The sequence below is a fragment of the Macrobrachium nipponense genome, chromosome 48 (genome assembly GCF_015104395.2).
Source record: "Macrobrachium nipponense isolate FS-2020 chromosome 48, ASM1510439v2, whole genome shotgun sequence".
In the NCBI taxonomy this organism is placed as follows: domain Eukaryota; kingdom Metazoa; phylum Arthropoda; class Malacostraca; order Decapoda; family Palaemonidae; genus Macrobrachium; species Macrobrachium nipponense.
Window position 1 is genome coordinate 19,930,722 of NC_087223.1, and position 19,542 is coordinate 19,950,263.

A 19,542-nucleotide genomic window follows, 5' to 3' on the forward strand; every position below is an offset into this window, starting at 1 on the left:
GGTTATTTCTTTTGAGATTAATGAGTCAAGTTTATACATGCCATGATTAATGTTCATGGCTTTCAAGTCATGAATTCCTGGTTAATATTAATACATGCGATACTATGGACTTACTTGCTTTTTGACTTTGTAAGATTGTCTTGGTTATGATTGGGGTATTTCCATTGTTCTGTACCAGTGATCATGGTTATATAGCTGGTGTCTAAATTTCCTTTAATTTTTCTAATAATTGCCTAAACCAGGAAATCTATAAGTGTTTCATATTTTGAATTTCCTTTTAGGGTAATTATTATTGAACAGCATGAGTGCATTGGTTGTATCTCTCTCTCTCTCTCTCTCTCTCTCTCTCTCTCTCTCTCTCTCTCTCTCTCTTGTGTGTGTGTGTGTGTGTCAATATTAGAACACACTAAAGTTTTTACTGATGTCAGTAACGTTTCTAATAACACTGACTTTGTAAACCTTCAAAGAGGATGGGGGAATTTTGTATCATGGCTCTTTTTAGGGAGACAAAGATGAGCCAATAACTCTGCCAGCTGCTGAAAATCCAAAACTGCTGAAAGGGTCGCAATATTGCTGTGTAACAAATAATGAAGGCAAATAAAAATGTATAATTTTAAGAATTTATTTACAAGGTAACTTAGAGCAATTTGAATACTTAATGAACAGAAGCTCTTTGATGTAATTATCAATGAAAATGTTACCTGTACATTATGGACTTATTCACTTAACTGTTATAGAGCTTTATTACTTAGAGTATAAGGCATATTAAAATAAAAGATAAAGGTATCTCTTCTCAACCCTGTTAATGCCTTCCAAATAGATGTTGTAGGGCAGCTCGATTAGATTAGACTTAGTTATCATAAAGCACTTACTATTTAATATGGATTATTGCTCTGAGTGCTCAAATCATTAGTTATATTAGATTGCTACTCTGATTGCTAACTTCTCAATCAACTATTTTGAAAGCATCTGCATAAATAGGTTTTAGCAATGCCTAATGGGAAAAAACATAATTTCTTTTTATAATAGCAATGTGTATGGATGACTGTGTACAGCCTATTTTCGGTTAAATAAAAGGGTTTACAATTTGCTGGAGTTTTATTAAAATTCCTTTAAATGGAACAGGAAATGGATTATATCACCTTTTTGGTTAATTGATAAACAGAAAGAACTTACACAACTTTGTATGTAAAACGAATTCCAATCTCATTGACAACATATTCATCGACGAATTCAACGTCTTCCTGGAAAAAGATGTTATTTTCATTTAGAAGTGAAAGTTAATCTTTTGAAGCTGACAGATAACTGAGTAGAGAAGCGATCATAATCTATGATACATTTCGCTGAAGTAACAGATGTTATTGATACAGAGTTGCATTTATGAGTAGATTATGGTCACTTTCTAATGATCTCAGAAACTTTTCTTATTTACTCTGGACATTGTGAGCTTTGTCTTTTTATTTACAATTTTGTTCAGTTGATTTAAACTGAGGCTTTCCAAAACATGAAGACTTATTTTGACAGTCTAGATAGTGGGTTAAAGTCCTGAGTTCTAATTAGAAATAATAAAGGCAATAGTTAGATGGCAGATAACGCCTGTATTATGGGAAGCCCTGTCTCGCCCATTGTGGGTAGCAGCAAATGGTTGTAATCTGCAAATGTACTGAGACTTCTTTCTCCTCCTTTTTTTCTGTATATGTTTTATTTCTCTCTTTTCGCCCGTATCCACGTGCTATTCTGGTGTGCCATGTGAATTTTTGCTCATTTTGAATAAGAATAATACAGAAATGGAGTCATTGGCTCATGCCGTACCCTAGTGCCAAATGTCGAGGTGAGGTTTTGCTTAAAGTGGTCCTGTTTTCAATCCTAATTAATTTCAAGTTAACCTTAGAGAATGAACACGTCCTTAAATATATACCTGAAAATAATGCTGATAAAGTTAGTGACACTGATGATCATGGTTTTGGTGTTGAGATTACCTTAATCCACTTTCCTTGCCTTTCCATCTCATCCATGTAAGGAATCAACCTGTCCTTGTATTCCTCGCAGCGTAGGAAGCTCTTCCTCATTGCGATGATGACCAGTCCTCCTTTATGAAGATATAAGTAGAACAAAAATGAATTTGTATGTCTAGAATGCTTGTCTATAGAACAGAGTTCTCCCACCCCTTCAAAAAAATTACTAAAGTTTATATCTGAATACAGTTCACTCACTGAAAATCTGGACAGTTAGGCTTGGAAACTCAAACGTAGCTGATATAAATTCCTATATGTTTCCTAGGTAAAGAAAAAATGTGCATACTCAGAGTTCTTATAGACTTTTGACTGTGAATTTGTTGTTGTATTATTTATTGTACTTGATAGGTAGCAGGAAGCCTAAGAGGCAACCTGTACACACCAGAAAACTATGGAACGGGTCAAGTAGCCTGCCGTGAAAAACTTACCAGGTTTTGTTATTCTGATCATATCATCAATTCCACTGACAGGTATGTGGCCTTCTGCAAAACCACCCGCCATGACTAGGACGTCATACGTATCTGTTGATAATGGATTTCAAGCTTAAAATCCTGCAAAGAATGAATAGACTTCCAAAGTGCATAGGAGAGTGAGAAATCACAAGGATCTTGTAAAACAAAATTAGCCATGAATTAGTATCATTGACTATGGAAGGATTTGTTACTATCTAAAGTGAAATCAGGGTTGCATCCTGCCTCCTTAGGAGTCCATCACTTTCCTTACTATGCGCACTGTTTCTAGGAGCACACTGTTCTGCATGAGTCCTGGAGCTACTTTGGCATCTAGTTTTTCCAGATTCCTTCTCAGGGATCTTGGGATCGTGCCTAGTGTCCTTATGATTATGGGTACAACTTCCACTGGCATATCCCATATCTTTCTTATTTCTATTTTCAGGTCTTGATATTTATCAATTTTTCCTCTATCTTTTTCGTCTACTCTGGTGTCCCATGGTATTGCGATATCACTGAGTGATACTTTCTTCTTGATTTTGTCAATCAATGTCACGTTTGGTCTATTGGCACATATCGCCCTATCTATTCTGATACCATAGTCCCAGAGGATTTTTGCCTAGTCATTTCTATCATTCCCTCAGGTTGGTGCTCGTACCACTTATTACTGCAAGGTAGCTGGTGTTTTTTGCACAGGCTCCAGTGGAGGGCTTTTGTTACCGAATCATGCCCCTTTTTGCACTGGTTCTGTGCAAGTGCCAGACATTCGCTTGCTATGTGGTTTATGGTCTCGTTTTCATATTGCATTTCCTGCAAATGGGTGAGATGTTATTTCCATCTATCGTTCTTTGAACATATCTGGTTCTTAGTGCCTGATCTTGAGCTGCTGTTAGCATTCCTTCTGTTTCTTTCTTGAGTTCTCCAGCTTTAGCCATTGCTATGTTTCATTGTTGGCCAGTTCTTTAGTCTGTCTCATGTACTGTCCGTGCATTGCTTGTTGTGCCATGCCTGTTCTGTTGGTCATTCTCTGTCTCTGTATATTTCTGGGTCTTTGTGTACTTTTATCAGTCTTTCTTCCCATGCATTCCTGAGCCACTCGTTTTCACTGGTTTTCAGATATTGCCCCTGTGCTCTGCTGTCAATGTTGACACAGTCCTCTATGCTGAGTAGTCCTCTCCCTCCTTCCTGTCGTGTTACATGTACAGCTTGATGTCGTCCATGAACATCAGACGGTTAACTCAGTTGCCTCCTTTCTTGAGTTTGTATCCAGCATCTACTACGAAGAGTAGTGGAGACAGTGAGTCGCCCTGGAAGATCCCTCTCCTGATGTTAACCTCTGGTAGTCTTATTCCAGAGCTTGTAAGTATTGTACTCCACTTACGCATTGTATTTTTTAGGAAGCAGATGGTGTTTTCCTCTGCCCCATATATTTTCAGGCATTCTATTAAACATGTGTGTGGTATCATGTCGAAGGCTTTCTTGTAGTCAATCCATTCCATGCTTAGGTTGGTTTCCTTTCTCTTACTTTCTTCAGTACCATTTTGTCTAGCAGGAGCTGGTCTTTTGTGCCCCTACACTTCCTTCTGCAGCCTTTCTGTTGGTGGGAGATGGTGTTTGTATCCTCTAGGTAGTTGCATAGCCTTTCAGTGATGATGCCTGTTAGTAGCTTCCACATTATTGGTAGGCAGGTGATAGGCCTGTAGTTACTGGCTATATTTCCCTTACTCTTGTCTTTCTGGACTAAGGATGTTCTTCCTGTGGTCATCCATTTGGGCGCATGGTGATTTGTGATACAATGCTGGAGTTGTTCTGCTATTCTTGGGTGTAGGGCCTTGAAGTTTTTGAACCAGTATCCATGTACTTCACCCGGACCTGAGGCTTTCTAGTTGGGCATTTTCTTTAGTTGGTGTCTAATTGTGTCTGTCGTAATCTTGGTGAATCTTTGCTTTATTCTCCCCATTTCTTCTGCCTTTACTTCCTGCGGTCATGTTGCACGTTTGTTGTGTGATATTGATTTGCTCCATATGTTTTCCCAGTCTCTTACTTAGTTCGTCTTCACGAATTTCCTAGTGGTTGTCTTCCCTTCTTAGTTGGCTGTATAGTCTTTTATGGTTGGTCCTGAATAGTTTGCTCTGTTGGTATCCTTAATTCCTGTTCATGTACCGTTGGGTCTTATGTGCTTTGGATTTCAGCCTCTGTTTTATATCTTCTATTATGTTGCTTAGTCCCTTCTCCTGTACTTTGCATTTCTCGTTCAGTTCCTCCCTTTTCTTGCTCCTTCGCCTCTTTTCTGCCATCTCTTTCAGTTTACTCAAGTCAGACCTTATCACCATGATTTGTTTTTCCAAGGCAGTTGCTGTTTTGGTTTCTGTTGGGTTGGTTGTGATGGTGCTACTAGTCTTTCTCCTGCATATGCCAAGTTATTTATTTCTGTGCTACTGGTGGTGTGTATTAGCCTCATTATTTCACTAACTTCACTTTTTCTCTCCCTTTATTTCTTTGTGTTGTAGGCTTTCATGGAGGGGATCTCTGTCCTTTCTGTATCTGGCTTCATTCCTTGTCTGATCTTTTCTACCCATTCTGTCCTCTCTGTTACTTCTTTCTTCGTGTGTCGTTGTTTGGTAGCTCATCATCCCTGTCGTCTTCTGTGGTATCGTCTCTTAGTTCGTCTTCTTGTTCTTCGTTGCTGGGTGTTATCTCTCTTTCCAGTTCCTCTCTTTCTGTTGTGGAGAGCCTGTTCTTTTTCTTTATGTTCCTTACTTGGTCTGCCAGCCTCTGTTCTGTTTGTGGGTGTTATTTCTCTCATTCCAGATGTTGATCAATCTTCTGTATCCTCTTTCCATTGGGTTGCTTCTGATGTTGCATCGCCATATTTCCTTGTTTTCTGTCCAGAAGAAGATTCTGGTTTGCTTCTGTAGCTCGTCTCAGGTTGCTGGTTACTGTCGTTGTGGTGGTCAGTTGCTGGATGACGACCTCCAAGTACCTGACCGTCTTCCCCTTCAATTGGGCTGAATACCTGGCTGCAGGATGAAGCTCCTCTGTTGCCAGAGGTTCCATTTACGTCTTTGTTGTTTAATCCTTGATTTCTTTACATCATTGCTGAGTTTTGCTATTTAACCCATAGCTGGACCCTACCCATCGGGGATAGGTAATCATTTACAGCTGAGTAGACTGAGGAAGTTGTGATAAAGATCTCTTCCCAAGGAATCAACGCCGAGGAGATCCGTCACCCATCCAACGACTGACCAGCACCAATGTTGCTTAACCAGTCCATATTATTATTTTATTATTATTATTATTATTATTATTATTATTATTATTATTATTATTGCTTAACCAGATAATTCGTTCCTCATAATCAGATGATCAGCGAGACTGTCTTGCATACAATTGAATTATTATATCTCCTGTGTTGCATCATGTACTGTTTTGGGCTCATGTCGTTTGCTGCTGCTTTGATGTGTGATGTTTTGTGTTTGCCCCTTTCGTTCTTGTTTTGTTTACATTCGTTTTTGGCGTGATTGCACGATGTCGTGCCAGAGACTCGTGCAGGAGTTTTTCATGATGGGATAATGTTTGCTGTGTGGTGTGAAATCCCAATTTGTTAGCGTTGTTGCTTGAGAACTGTCTAGTGTGTAAGATGGGTATAAGCATCCCGTGACAGACTACACCGTAAGTTGTCTGTGAAAGTTCGTTTTGATGTGTTACCCCATAAAGTTGCATTTCATTTTGCATTGTGATTCAGGATTCCCGTAATTTGCGGTTTTGTGATGCTCTATTAGTTTGAGTGATTGCAATTTTGCACACTGTAATTCATTGCATTTTGTTTCTCTTTTGTAGTTTTTCACCGTCACTGCGCAGTACCAGTCTTTGGACAATAAAGGATATCACCCTGATATAGACTTAACTTCCCAGCCTGGTCGGTTTATCTAGCTGGACAGCCAGTATTTATCCTATATATTTTTACTATTGATAATACAGAAGAAATATCAGATCTTGACATTCAATTAGACATCAGAAATACCAGATTGACACCATAAATAAAGATCACTTACTTAGCAGTCTCACTGATTATGAGACATGAATTATCAGAAAAACAGAGAAAATTCTTTACAAGATAAGTTTGCTTAATTCTGCCATTCTTTTTTCGAAAAGGCATGTATCCAAGGTCTGCTTCCCCCTTTTATTATTATTATTATTATTATATATTATGATTATTATTATATATATATTATATATTATTATTATTATTATATTATATATGTTTTTTCTATTTTCCTTACAATTCGCTTCTCAGGCTCAGCGATGTTTCTGAGTAACTGGCCAATATTCATATTGGGAATTTTCAAAAATTGTAAATGCTGAATATTGGCCAGTTACTCAGAAACATCGCTGAGCCTGAGAAGCGAATTGTAAGGAAAATAGAAAAAACAATATATAAAATCAACTCGCTTAATTCTGCCATCCTTTTTAACAGCATTTGCCTAAAAGAGGGTCTTCTACCAAAATATTATTATTATTATTATTATTATTATTATTATTATTATTATTTTATTATTATTATTATTATTATTATTATTATTATTATTATTATTATTATTGTATGCTGGAAACAGACCTTCTTTCAAACATATTTTATCAAATATAATGGCAGAATTTACAGGGTTTATTTTATACCGAATTCTCTCAGTTCTTGTAATGACTTGCTTCTCTGGCACACTGATATTTCTAAGCGTCTCGTAGGTCGGGAACAGGCCGTAGTCGTCAAGGGTCAATCCGTATTTCTTGTGTTCCTTTCAGGTTTTCTGAAGGACTTCTACATGCATCGGCCACCTCATTTTGGCCGTCATGATGAACATCGGACAACTGCCTAGAAATGTCAGTGTACCAGAGAAGCAAGTCAAGAATTCTGTATAAAATAAACTCTGTTAATTCTACCATTTAATAAAACATTATTATTATTATTCAGAAGATGAACCCTATTCATTTGGAACATCCCCACAGGGCTCATAGACTTGGAATTTAAACTTCCAAAGTTACAAATCTTCTCTGTATGACCACCGAGTGTATCATGCTGAGATCTGTAGTAAGCCAATTCTTAATGGCGCAGTCAACAAAAAAAGTTTTTTATAAATCCAAGAGATCTTTCCACTTATACTATATTCAAAACAGTTACAAAACATTTTTTCATGAGGATTTTACATAACAACAAACCTTGACATGAATAAAAGTAATCAAGAGTGCTTCAGCCCATTAATTGTTTAAAATGCTAGAGGCATGCACGAATAAAATGAAACCCTTCAACTTCCAGTTTATCCTGTTCTACACTGACAACTTTTTCATAACAGACCTCTGACTGTTGACCTGTCGGAAGAAAATAGCCCTCAAAACCGCAGACACACATTCTAGTAATAAAATGATGGACACCTCCATTCATGATTACATCAATGAAAAAATCAGACTGAGAAAATCCGCATTTTCCTGCAAATTCTGTCAATAACTAAAGGTATTAATTCGTGAGCAGTGAAGATCTGAGTCTACCTTACCTTCAGGGACTGAATTTTGTCCAACTCCCAGGAACTCTACGTACGTGTTCGTATACGCTCCTGTTTTCTTTAGCACATCCAACATGCCCTTCGATGGCTCTAGGGCGTCAATGTTTCTGTCGAAAAGGATATTAGATTTTGATTCATTCGTAACAGGTACACTAAGACATGATTATAATGCATATGAACCAATTGCGTTGTCAGCATGCTACTTTTGACGACATAAACATAACAGAAGCCTCATTATAAAGCAGAAAATATTTTGCGAAGATCAGTGTCAAAACTGTTTATTTAGATGAAGTAAAAGTCGTAACAATAAAATGAAACCTTAAGAAGGATCATTAGGAATATTCGATTATGGACATGTCAGGTACGTAAGCCAATGCTCAATGAAAATGAATGTGGGTAATACAGGTAAGTAGAACTGAGCAAGCTGCACTCGTGCAAATGCTCCTATGGGGCAGGGAGGTATGGCACTTGGGTTGGAGACGATGTCCTTGAAGTAATGTTAATAATAAACAGGAAGGCGTTCAGACTGGCGGTCTTTGATTGAGTCAACACTGTGTTTAAGAAATGAATGTGCAGCAAAACTGATGATTTATAAAGCAAAGTCGTAACAATGAAATGAAACCTTAAGAAGGATCTCTAGAAGTGTTTGTGAGAGAAAAAAAGTATGTATCAAAGACGTGAGCCAATGCTCATTGGAAAATGAGAAAGCTCCATTCGTGGATGCTCCTAAGAGGGGGGAGTCATGAAGATGAGGGTCGGAGACGACGTTTTGGAAGCAGAAAGGTGAAGCAATGTTGTTGTTAACAAACACCGAAGCTTTCAGATTGGGGATTGGTCACTGATTGAGTCCGCAGCTCTGTATAACCAATGAGTGTGCATAGTACTGAATCCTTAGACTGCCCTGGGAAGAGGGTCGAAAGTGATTGTTCAAATGAAGAAGCGAAAGTCATAGTAATAACAGTAATGTGAAACCTTTTTGTGAGATGAAGTGAAAGCGGAAGGACGTGTCAAGGACGTCAGCCAATGCTCAGTGGTCAATGTAGATAAGTGAAACTGAGTAAGCTGGACTCATGGCAGAGCTCCTAGGTGGGGGAATAGGAAAAAAGAACGAAATAATGATCTTACCAAAGTATAAGAAAGAACCTCTCTCACTCAAGCTTGACACTCAGGCACCCAGGAAATTTGAAACCTCGGAATACGGTTTATATCTCCCGAAGACCTATGTCACTTCCACTATAGAAAATTAATCGACACTACGGCTCTCCTGACATTTTCTGACACGTTCGAGCGCCGAGAATTAATTTGGGTTAGACCATCTCGAGGGCCTTCTGCTTAATATTACTAAGGAAAACTTGATGCACCTTTGTTTAAGGGAAAAAGTTGAGACTCCTCCCTATTAAGGTAGGCCTTTTGGTTTTAACCAATCAAATTAGCAGTGCCAGACTTTTGAGGACGTCCTATAGTAGGTCTCCATGAATATCCTACAAGAATGCCTGAAAATACAACCTCAAGAGCCTGGGCATGGACGAAGAGGCGTTTCCAAATGAGAAGCTTACCAATTACTACAGGAAAGATAACAGGAAGGCGTTTTGATGAAAGGGCCAAGCCACTAAGAATAGACTTGCAAAGAAAGAAAAGTGCAGAATAGTTTGTCGCGGTCCAAGCACCCAAAAATAAAAGGTGGAAAAGAAGTTATAAGTTTCCCTACCAAGAATAAACACATAATGACACGTCAATTTATTTTCCCAATTAATAAAAACTTTATGATAAGGAGATAGCTAACAATCCTTGTGCGAAGCAAACTAATGATATAATTATATCTCATTGTCAAGACTTATTCCAGTTGCCACCCACTCAGGCCGAATTTGCTACCTTACATTTGTTGCAGTTCCCCTACACATACACACACAGATATATATATACAGTGGAACCTCGATATACGAAAGTCCCAACTTACGAAAAATTCAAGTTACAAAAGCAAATATGAAGAGTTTTTAGCCTCTGCATACGAAAATAATTCAGGTTACGAAAGGGTGTTACTGTAAAGTCCCGAGATTCGCCCGGACCACTGAGAACAATTTTAAAACTCGCTCGCTGCCAACTGAGTAGACTCGCCACCATCCTCCCGCTCTCCCATTGGTTCCTGATGCTAGTCACCGCCATAAGATCCTGCTCTCCTATTGGTCTGCATCTACCACATCATGCTCTACGTAAAGGCGTCATTTGGCCACTCTGTAGCAGCATCGTTATCATACACACACGGAATTCGTTTGTTCACATACACGATTTTGTTTGTTAACGTAAATTCGTGTTAGTAATTTCGCTTTGTACTTTATCGTGTTGTGTGAGAACTTAATTAGTACATAACTTAATTATGTATAGTCATGGGTCCCAAGAAAGTTGCTGAAGTTCATGGAAGTGATATAGAACTTCAAGAAGCTGTATAGCTGTATACGAAACACATCTTTTCAAGAGATGTTTCGACATCACCGATACCACAAACCTCACCTTGCGTGAATTTCGGAAGGAGCATTTCGATATCGTGATATGCATCCGAGTCATCGATCAAGCTTGGCAGGAGGTTTCGAGGTGAACCTTGAATTCTTCGTGGAGGAAACTCTGGCCTGATGCCGTATCCGCCCGAGACTTCGAAGGAACATTATGAAAAGCAGGCAGAAGCAATCTTCCATGAATAGATATTTTTTAAAGAGGCCTTTAGTAGGAGTAAGCAAACAGGAAGATCCAAGTGATACGAAAAAACAGAAAGTTGAAAGTGGTGAAGAAATTGAAATTTTGTAAAAAACGTAAAGTATAAAAAAGTAAAAAAAAATGTAAAAATAAAAAAAATTAAAAAATAAAAGATATTTAATTTTAAGTTTTATGTAAAGTTAAGTGTTAATGTTTTCTGCCATGTGTTAATGTGTTTTGTAAAGTTTAGTGTTAATGTTTTCTGCCATTTTTTAATGTGTTTCGTAAAGTTTTATAAATATATATATATATATATCATATATATATATAATATCTATATATATATTATATATATATTATTATAATGTGTGTATATGTATATATCAACCGAAGGGGAAGCCTCAGACGGGATACATAGCGGCAAGGGTTTAAATGTAGACATCTGTTTCATAAGGGCGTTTATTCGTAAGAATGATGAGAAGTAACTCACGAGAACCCTTTGTCTCTCAGCAGTCGACCAACTCTTCCCGTCCCAGCAGCAATGTCAATGACTTTCATGGTGCCTCGCTTCTCTTGAGGGATTCTGGCTGCCACCTCATTGGCTGCTAATTCGGGGCCAATGTACTTCAATGAAACACTAATCTGGTGAGAAAAAATAGCAAGTAACTATAGTTATGGAAAAAGCATCAGGGACTCCAATGTCTTTCATCCTCAGGTGAAAACTAACGCAAGCTAAGAAAACCAAAGAAAAAGAAACTAGGTAATTGATACAATTGTAGTTTCCCGCAACCACTAGAGAACGATTCAGAGAGTTATAAACTGATCATGGTAACACTGCTGATCACATTAGCTTTTCCCATGGGTTACATAATAGTGAATTCCTGAGTGTAACACCACGAATAAGTACCTGATGATATGGAACAGAAATATTTCGCGATGCTTACTTATCAATCTATTGCCTTCCCCGCTTTATTGATCCAGAACATGACGATATGGTCAAGCATCCACAGAGTGTCTAGAGTGGACGAACATCTCAAGAGGCAAGGATTTCAATTTTTTCCCAATATGATTTCATAAAACCTGTTTATTTCTTCATCAATTTATTTATATGAGTCAAGTGTACTTGATGTATTAAACAGTGCATATTTTATTAAGTCACGATCAAAGAGTTAAGAGCTAGCATACACCTTTCTCCGATTAACGTAAACTCGTATGAATTTATGATAGCGTAAGGTCATAGTATATGAGAACTTGAGCCCAGTGTTATTGGCCAACGACACTGAGTTGAGGCCTCATTCACACCCATCTTTGCCAATATCACTTCCTATTTGTAGAAGACGTGACCTTGGCCGTTCACCTTATATAGGCCAAGTAAAAGTACTTGTCTTCCTGCTTCCCTCTCACTCACAGCCAACAATTAGCAAGGATGCTCCTATGTGTTATGCTTTGGAGATTTCAGTACAAAACTATTTCTTAAGTAGCAAAGCTAGCCCTCTTACTTTCGAGAAAGCAATTCTATCTAATATTAGTTTGTGCTAATAGCCACTTGTTTTACCAGTGTCTAACACCAACCCATTTACCTGTCGGCCAAGATTTGCAGATTCCTATTTGGAATCTGAGACACATGCTGTGTGTAACCATTCCCTAGCCACACAACACATCTTGCAGAGTGGTGGGAGATTTTCTCTGCTTCCAGCGTTTGGAAAACACTGCTCGTTCCCATGTCCGAACCCATCTCTATGTACACTTCTGGTTCATACACACCTGTGTTTCTGCGCACTTTGCGGTGCCTTCTGGAAGCCTTAGCACTTGATTCTGGTGAGACTGCCAGTTCCTACTACGCACTCTTCAGTGCCCACATTCAATTGTCACTGCCACTGACACACCTCAAGCCTTGCCGTTTGCTGTCTGGTGAGAGTGCCAGTACCTACCTCACACTTTACAGTTCCCCCTGGAAGTCTTCATGCTTGATTGCTTGGTGAGATTGAAGTGCCTATCTATGCACTTTTCAGTGCCCACACACAAGTGTGCCAGTACCTACCTTAAACTTAACAGTACCCCTTGGAAACCTTCACACCTGATTTCCTGGTGAATGTGCGTGCCTACTTATGCACTTTTCAGTGGCCCCCACACAAGTGTCACCGCCACTGACACACCTCATAAACCCTAAGACGGTAGAATCAATAATCTGTTCAATGAATCACTTGTTCTTAAGAGATAATAAATACCAACACCGCGTCGCAGACAAACTACCCTAGAGTTGGCTCTAATAAAATTGAGAACAAAAGAGGTCCGATAACATATATATGTGTGTGTGTGTGTTATGGAGTTCTATTTGACAACATCTGTGTGTCCTAGAGAGAGAGAGAGAGAGAGAGAGAGAGAGAGAGAGAGAGAGAGAGAGAGAGAGAGGTAATTGGTGGTTGGATGGTTAACGATTGAATTGGCTGTTGGTGAGTTCTGAGTTGTCTGCTGGTGTTGTTGGAGTTTAGATTTCTGTGTTTTGAGTCAGTCTTTGGTCAGTCTTTGATGAGAGCTGGTGATGATCAGTAAGTGTTGGCAGCAGTCTGTGGAAAGTGTTGAGGCATAGAAAGTCATTCAAGTGGTGTGTTATTGGTTTGTTGCTGATTGTTGTTGGGTGTGATATTAGTTGCTTAGAGTTGTTGTGCCTGTGTTGGATTTTTTGTGCTTGTGAGTTTTGTTGAGTTTTGTGAGTTGTTGTAGTTGAGGGTTGTTGTTGGGGAGCTGTTGTGGTTTCTTGGTGTGGTTGTGAGTTGTTGAGGGTTGTTATTGGTGAGCTGTTGTGATCCCTTGGTGTTGTTGGTGGGTGTGTGTGTTGCCTTTTTTGTGTTGTTGTTTTTGTGTTAGTGGTTGTTTGTGCAATGGTCTTGGGTTGTAGTTGTGTTTCTTTTTTGTTGTTGTGTTCCTTTTTGTTGTTGAGTTGTGGGGTTGTGGTCCTTGGGTGTTGTGTTGTGGGTTGTGTTGTGGGTTGGGGTTCTTGGTTGTGGCCTTGTTATTGTTGGTATCTCTGTGACCTTGCCCAGCAGACAGAACAGCATAGCCCTGAGTATCTGCAGTTGGGTGAGTACATGTGTTTATGTTTTTTTTGTTTTTTGTTGGTATAGGTCAATTGTCCTGCGTGAATTCTGTAATGTAAAGAGGGAAGTGTGGCTGAGTGTGAATTTGGCAGCTGGATTGGTTAAGAGTATGTGGTGAGGGGGGGCGGATTCTGCCACTTGTTTTTGAGCTTGTGATCCCGCCACAATGTGTGTGAGTGTGTATGTGTGTGTGTGTGTGTGTGTATGTTTGTGTATGTGTAAAAGATAACGCAAGAGTCAGAAGAGGAATAACAGTTACATTTACCTCATCATAATGTTGAGCCCATTCAGAGTAGGTCTCTATCACTTTATCTGGTGAGTTCCCTGGTACATTAAAACGACTGACGATCTCGTGTGAAGTTTTTTGGTCCTGGCAGGAAATTCAATAAAACAAAATGACGGTGTCACATGATCATACAGCGATATAATTCTCTTGACCTCAGATTTATGGTAATTTTGGATTGCTGATGAAAGTTTGCCTTAATCTAGGCATTGATACCAAGTTTTTCAAAAACTGAACGAGTTGTGTTGCATCCAAGATTAAATATGGAATTTGCTTTATATTTCAAAAATTTTAAAGAGCTGAGAATAATAAGAGAAGTCTAAAACTCCACTTAATCCAGAATAAACTTTAACCTCTTACCATATTTTGGAAGAACTGAAAACAACGACAGTAGGGAAACAGATAGATGAGTTGACGTCAGTGAGCCAATCTTCCTTCCACAGGTCTGGGGTCAAATAAAAGAAAAAAAAAAGAAAAAAATTATCATAAATAAGTAAAGCAGGTACAAATCAACGAACAACTCTCCAATCAAACACAATATAGTGATAACTGCAAAAAATTATGTGTGAAAGACATTCTTCAGAGGCAGTTTACTACATCCGTCCACGTTGTTAATTTAATTATCTAAATATTTTGCATCTTATAGTTTTTTCTGGACTAATCAGCAGACTCTAAAAAATGCCCCACAGCTTCATCTTTTTCTCTCACAGCAGGCGGTCCTGTTTGCTCTGAAGATAAAGACAAAACAATAGCATCACAGATGAACAAATCCTGGCCCTGGATCCAGAGAGGCAGGGATGAAGATTCACATCTGTGGATTTGCTCTCGTTTTATTTTCATTACCATTGAAGATGGAGAAGTCATCTACTATACGGACGTATGTGCAAAATCAAGGAAAAGCAGACATTTGTTTGGAGAGACAATAAATGAAAAACGAAGGTGCGTAAATGTAAGTTAGCACATGTAACAGAAAGTTCTGCAGAGTAAAACATCTATATAGTAAAAAAGGGAAAAGCGAACTGTGAGAAAAATAGATTGCATGGAATTACAAAAATACAAATAAAAGAAATAATACTCTTAAGAAATAAAAAACTAAATAATAAAAGGCAGAATTAGAAAAAGAGTGTCCAAGCTGACCCATCGTGAAATAAACTCAAATCTTAGATTGGAAAGTCTACACTTCAGGAAATAAGCAACAAGAAGAGTTCATGAAGCACAGGGATAATTTACCCTTCAGGAAATAAACCCAAATGAAAGAGTGTGAAAAATCATGAAATAGTTTATCCTTCAGGATATAATCTCGAGTCTAGGACTGTGGAACTCCATGGAATAAATAACAGCCTTTAAGGAAATAAGCTCAAGGTAGCATGCCTTTCAGGAAACAACTTCAAGCTAAGACTGTGGGAAGTAGTTCAGGAGTAGCTTAGTCTTCAGTAAATAAACTTAAACTTTGACTACAGAAAGCCAACGAAAAATTTACCTTTAATGATTGAACATAAGCCTAGGTGTATGGAAAGCCAAAGGATAGTTTAACTTCAGGGAATAAACACAAACCTAAAGATATGGAGCGCTCAGGATTACTCTACCCTTGAGGAAATAAACTTGAGTCTACGGCTAAGGAACCCCATGGACTCATTCACCCTTTAGGATGTCAACTCAAATCTAAGACTTTGGAATGCTCTGGAATAGTTTACCCTCCGGGAAATAAACTGAAATATTATAAGACTGTGCATTACCATTGGATACTTTGCCTTTCAGAGTTTAAGGGTGTGGATGGCCATGGGATAGCTTGGCGATCTAGAAGTAAACCCAAACCTAAGAGTGTAAGTAAATTCAAATAAGAGACATCGGAAAGCCCAGTAATATCTTACACTACTTGGAATAGATACCAAACTCTAAGAATTTTGGAAAGCTGTGGAACAGTTTACCCTTCAAAAAGTTTGCAAAGAGTTGTGGAGTAATTTACCTCTGGAAATAAACTGGGATCTAAGACTGGAATGACTGGGATTAGTTTATCCTGCAGGCAATAAATTCAATTCTAACATTGTGAAAAGCTCATAACGAGTTATCCAGCAGGAAGTGGACTAAAGCCTAGGAGTGGGGGAATCCATGGATAAGTTTTTTAATCTCAAGGAAATGAAAACAAATCTTAGGGTATAGAAAACCCTGGAATACTTTGCCTTCCACAAAATCTTAAATCTAGGTGTGTATAAAGCACTGGAATAGCTTAATCTTCAAACAATGAATTTGATTGCAAAAGTGTAAAATGCCTATGGCTAGTTTACCCTTCAGATCATTTACCCTTTAAGAAATACCCTATTTTTTAAGCGTGTAAGAGTACAGTATAATTTAGGAAATGAATACAGATCTGAGATGATGAAATGCCATGGGACAGTTTTCAGTGCAGGAAATAAATCTACAACTTTGGAAAACCCATAAATGGTTTACCTATCATAAAAAAAACTCAATGATTGAGGACAGTGCACGAATACTTTGCCCTTCTGGAAATAAACTCAAATCTAAGAATACAGAAAAACAGAAAAATTTGCCCTTCGGAAACAAAATAAAAATGCAAACGTGTGGCGAGCCACATCAGATTTTACCTTCAGGAAATAAACCCAAATCTAAAATTACGAAAAGCTTGGAATAGTTCACCCTTCAGGAAACATACTCAGATATTAGAGGGTGGATATATGTGAGATAGGTTACCTTCAGGAAGCCAACTTGTCTTTATGACTGTGGAAAGCATTTAGACAGTTTACTTTTCAAGATATAAACTTAGGCTAAGACTGTGCAAAGTCAAGAAATAGTAGTACAAACTCAGGAAATAAACTTTACTATTAACCTGTGAAATAGCACCATTAAACAGTTTACCCCTCAAAAGATTAACTTGATCTTTAACAGCAGAAAGCCATGGGATAGTTTACCATTTAGGAAATAAACTCAAATTCAAGAGCGTGGAGAACCACTGGACACTTTACCCTACAAGAAATTAATTAAAACCTTATGTGGAAGGACCATGATCAGTTTATCCTACAAGAAATAAACTCACACCTCAGGGAGAAAAGACATGGAATTCTTTGCTGAATTAGAAGCTCTTGAAAGTCCATAAACAATGTGTGATTGACGACATAAATTCAAATATACACCTTTAGCAAAAGACAAGGAATAGTTTACCTTTCAAGACATGAGCTCATCTTCCACACTGGGACAAGACATGAAACAGTTTATCCTTCAGTAAATAAATTAAAATCTAAGACTGCAGAATAACGAGGAATAGTTTACTATTCAAGATATGAACTCAGAACTCAGCGTTTGGAAAGTCATAGAGCAGTTAACATTAGAAAATAAATTCGAATCCACAACTGCTGAAAAAGCAAGGAATTAAGGTGTAGTACCATTCAAGAAATCAACTCATATATCATAGTTAAAAGTTCGGGGGAAAATTTGCCCTCCAGGACGTAAATGCAAATTTCAGACTGTGAAAAGGAAATGAACATACAACTAGGGCTGTGGAAAGAAAGCCATGGTTAGTAAATAAATTCAAATCTAATGTTGTGAAGACCCCAGGATGAGTTGATCCATCAGGAAATAAACTCAAATTTAAGAGTATGGAAAACAATGAGATAGTTTACCCTTTGCTATGGAAATTTAAGTTTTGTTTAAAAGCTTTGTATTGCGTTACTACACTCCTTATGGTAACGCATGCTTAGGAGTTACAGTAGTTGATATTCATGACCATAGATGGCGTTGTATGGGTTGTCAAAGACCCTTGGTGGTAGGTCGTTCTTGTTGCTTCTTGAGTGAGTGGTGTTGTGAGAAGGGTGTTCCACTCCCGAGGATGTAATGCAATGAATTGAACTGAATATGGAATTTAGGCCAAAGGCCAAGCACTGGGATCTATGAGGCCATTCAGCGCTGAAACGGAAACTGACAGTAAAAGGGTTGATAGGTGTAACCGGAAGAAAACCTCAAAGCAGTTGCACTATGAGTTAATTGTTAGGAGAGGGTGGAAAGTAAGGTGGAAGAAAGAGAATATGAAAGGAGTTACAGTAAAAGGAACGAAAGGGGTTGCAGCTAGGGTCCCAATGGGAACTTCAGAGTTCAAGCGCAGATACAATACTATTCTCCTTTCATTGATACATATTTATTTATTTATTAATTTTTCTTTTTTTAACAAGTGGGATCTCTTCTCTATATGTTTTTCTTTACCTTCTCTTACCTCTTCCAAATGAGAACCATATTCTTTGAAAGCTTGAATTTCAAGTCAATGGCTCCTGAGGTCCTGTCCCATATGAATAGGTTTCATCCTCTGAATAAATAATAATAATAATAATAATAATAATAATAATAATAATAATAATAATAATAATAATAATAATAATAATAATGCCACTCGTACATTTACCAAGGTACTGTCCCTCCCCTGCCCGCGTGGCAAAATACTCATCGTGGATGTAATTGACAAATAAATATATTAGCCTTAAGTGTAGTGTATCGTAAGAGCCACGAGCACCGTTTGTTAGGTGCCAAATGCTAGAAGAGAGAGAGAGAGAGAGAGAGAGAGAGAGAGAGAGAAGAGAGAGAGAGATTTCTGACTGCCACCAAAACTCGTGTTTATCTTAAGAAATTTTCATCAAATGTGGCGACAAACTGAGCAAAAAAATCCTCATTATATCTTTGTGTTATTTCTCTTAACTTTGAAATATTCACGTTTTCATTATAAGATGAATATTTGACAACCAACCGTCGTGACACTTCGTTGAAGGTGGTCTGTGCTCCCTCTCATGGGTGATGGAAGTTGTCTTTTCGTCTCTCTAATAACAGTCTCATCGCCGCCATGCAGCTTCTTCACAGAAAGCTTTGTAAAGCAAATATAATTTTATGTGTCTTTTGCCAAAGTTATGCGTTAAAATAAGAGAGTCCTTACCGCAACAGAAGCGTCAGATTTTATGGAGAGTTCCACAGATGGTTCCGCTGGTGGCGGAGTTTAGAGGCAAATCATTACAACTTAACCGTGTAGCTGTAATATATATAGCTGTATTACACTCACCTTGAGAAACCCCGCCCCTTCACCTGCCTCTACTGATAAGTTGATATATTTGTAGCATTTACACCCATGGAATTCGGCATCCTCGGACAGATACAGTTATCATATTCTGAAAAGGAAAAATTAGTGCAATATTTTAAGACACCAAGTAAACAAAACCTGGGAATCTGTCCAGCTATCAAACCGTTGACCAAGATAAAATTCAGACCCAGTATCGTTCATTTTGTTCCTTTGGTTATACATTGAAAGTTTGCATTGTTAACACTCCTTCCTTTAAGTATTTAATATGAAATAATCGTGCTACAGGTTTTTCGAAGTCTGAAGGTCTTTCTCGCTGATCACTGGGGAAATCAAGAAGCAGCCATTGTGGCAATAATCTTTTTCCACTCCAATTGCACAGAGTC

At 38.1% G+C, this 19,542-nt stretch overlaps 1 protein-coding gene across 2 annotated transcripts; it reads right to left on the reverse strand.

Annotated features, from left to right (window-relative positions):
- Positions 1-1,085: 1,085 nt before the first annotated feature.
- On the reverse strand, positions 1,086-19,101 carry LOC135205099 (uncharacterized methyltransferase Sca_1399-like). 2 transcript variants are annotated; one of them, XM_064235440.1, is made up of 8 exons: positions 19,019-19,101; positions 14,449-14,533; positions 14,071-14,175; positions 11,198-11,349; positions 8,011-8,126; positions 2,444-2,536; positions 1,980-2,089; positions 1,086-1,244 (listed from the first exon to the last, which is right to left on the reverse strand). In XM_064235440.1, the coding sequence occupies exons 2-8, from the start codon at positions 14,449-14,451 to the stop codon at positions 1,173-1,175; spliced, it is 651 nt and encodes a 216-aa protein (XP_064091510.1). In that variant the 5' UTR covers positions 14,452-14,533; positions 19,019-19,101; the 3' UTR covers positions 1,086-1,172. The 2 variants fall into 2 exon arrangements, with proteins under 2 accessions (XP_064091510.1, XP_064091511.1); XM_064235441.1 differs by having other exon boundaries at positions 1,919-2,089.
- Between the last annotated feature and the right edge of the window lie 441 nt (positions 19,102-19,542).

Coding starts and splice junctions, on each gene's coding strand:
- LOC135205099 (XM_064235440.1), bottom strand. Junction 11,350..14,070: donor GGGCTCAACATTATGATGAG/GTAAATGTAACT, acceptor TTTTCTCACCAG/ATTAGTGTTTCATTGAAGTA. Junction 8,127..11,197: donor CTGAGAGACAAAGGGTTCTC/GTGAGTTACTTC, acceptor CCTTTTCGACAG/AAACATTGACGCCCTAGAGC.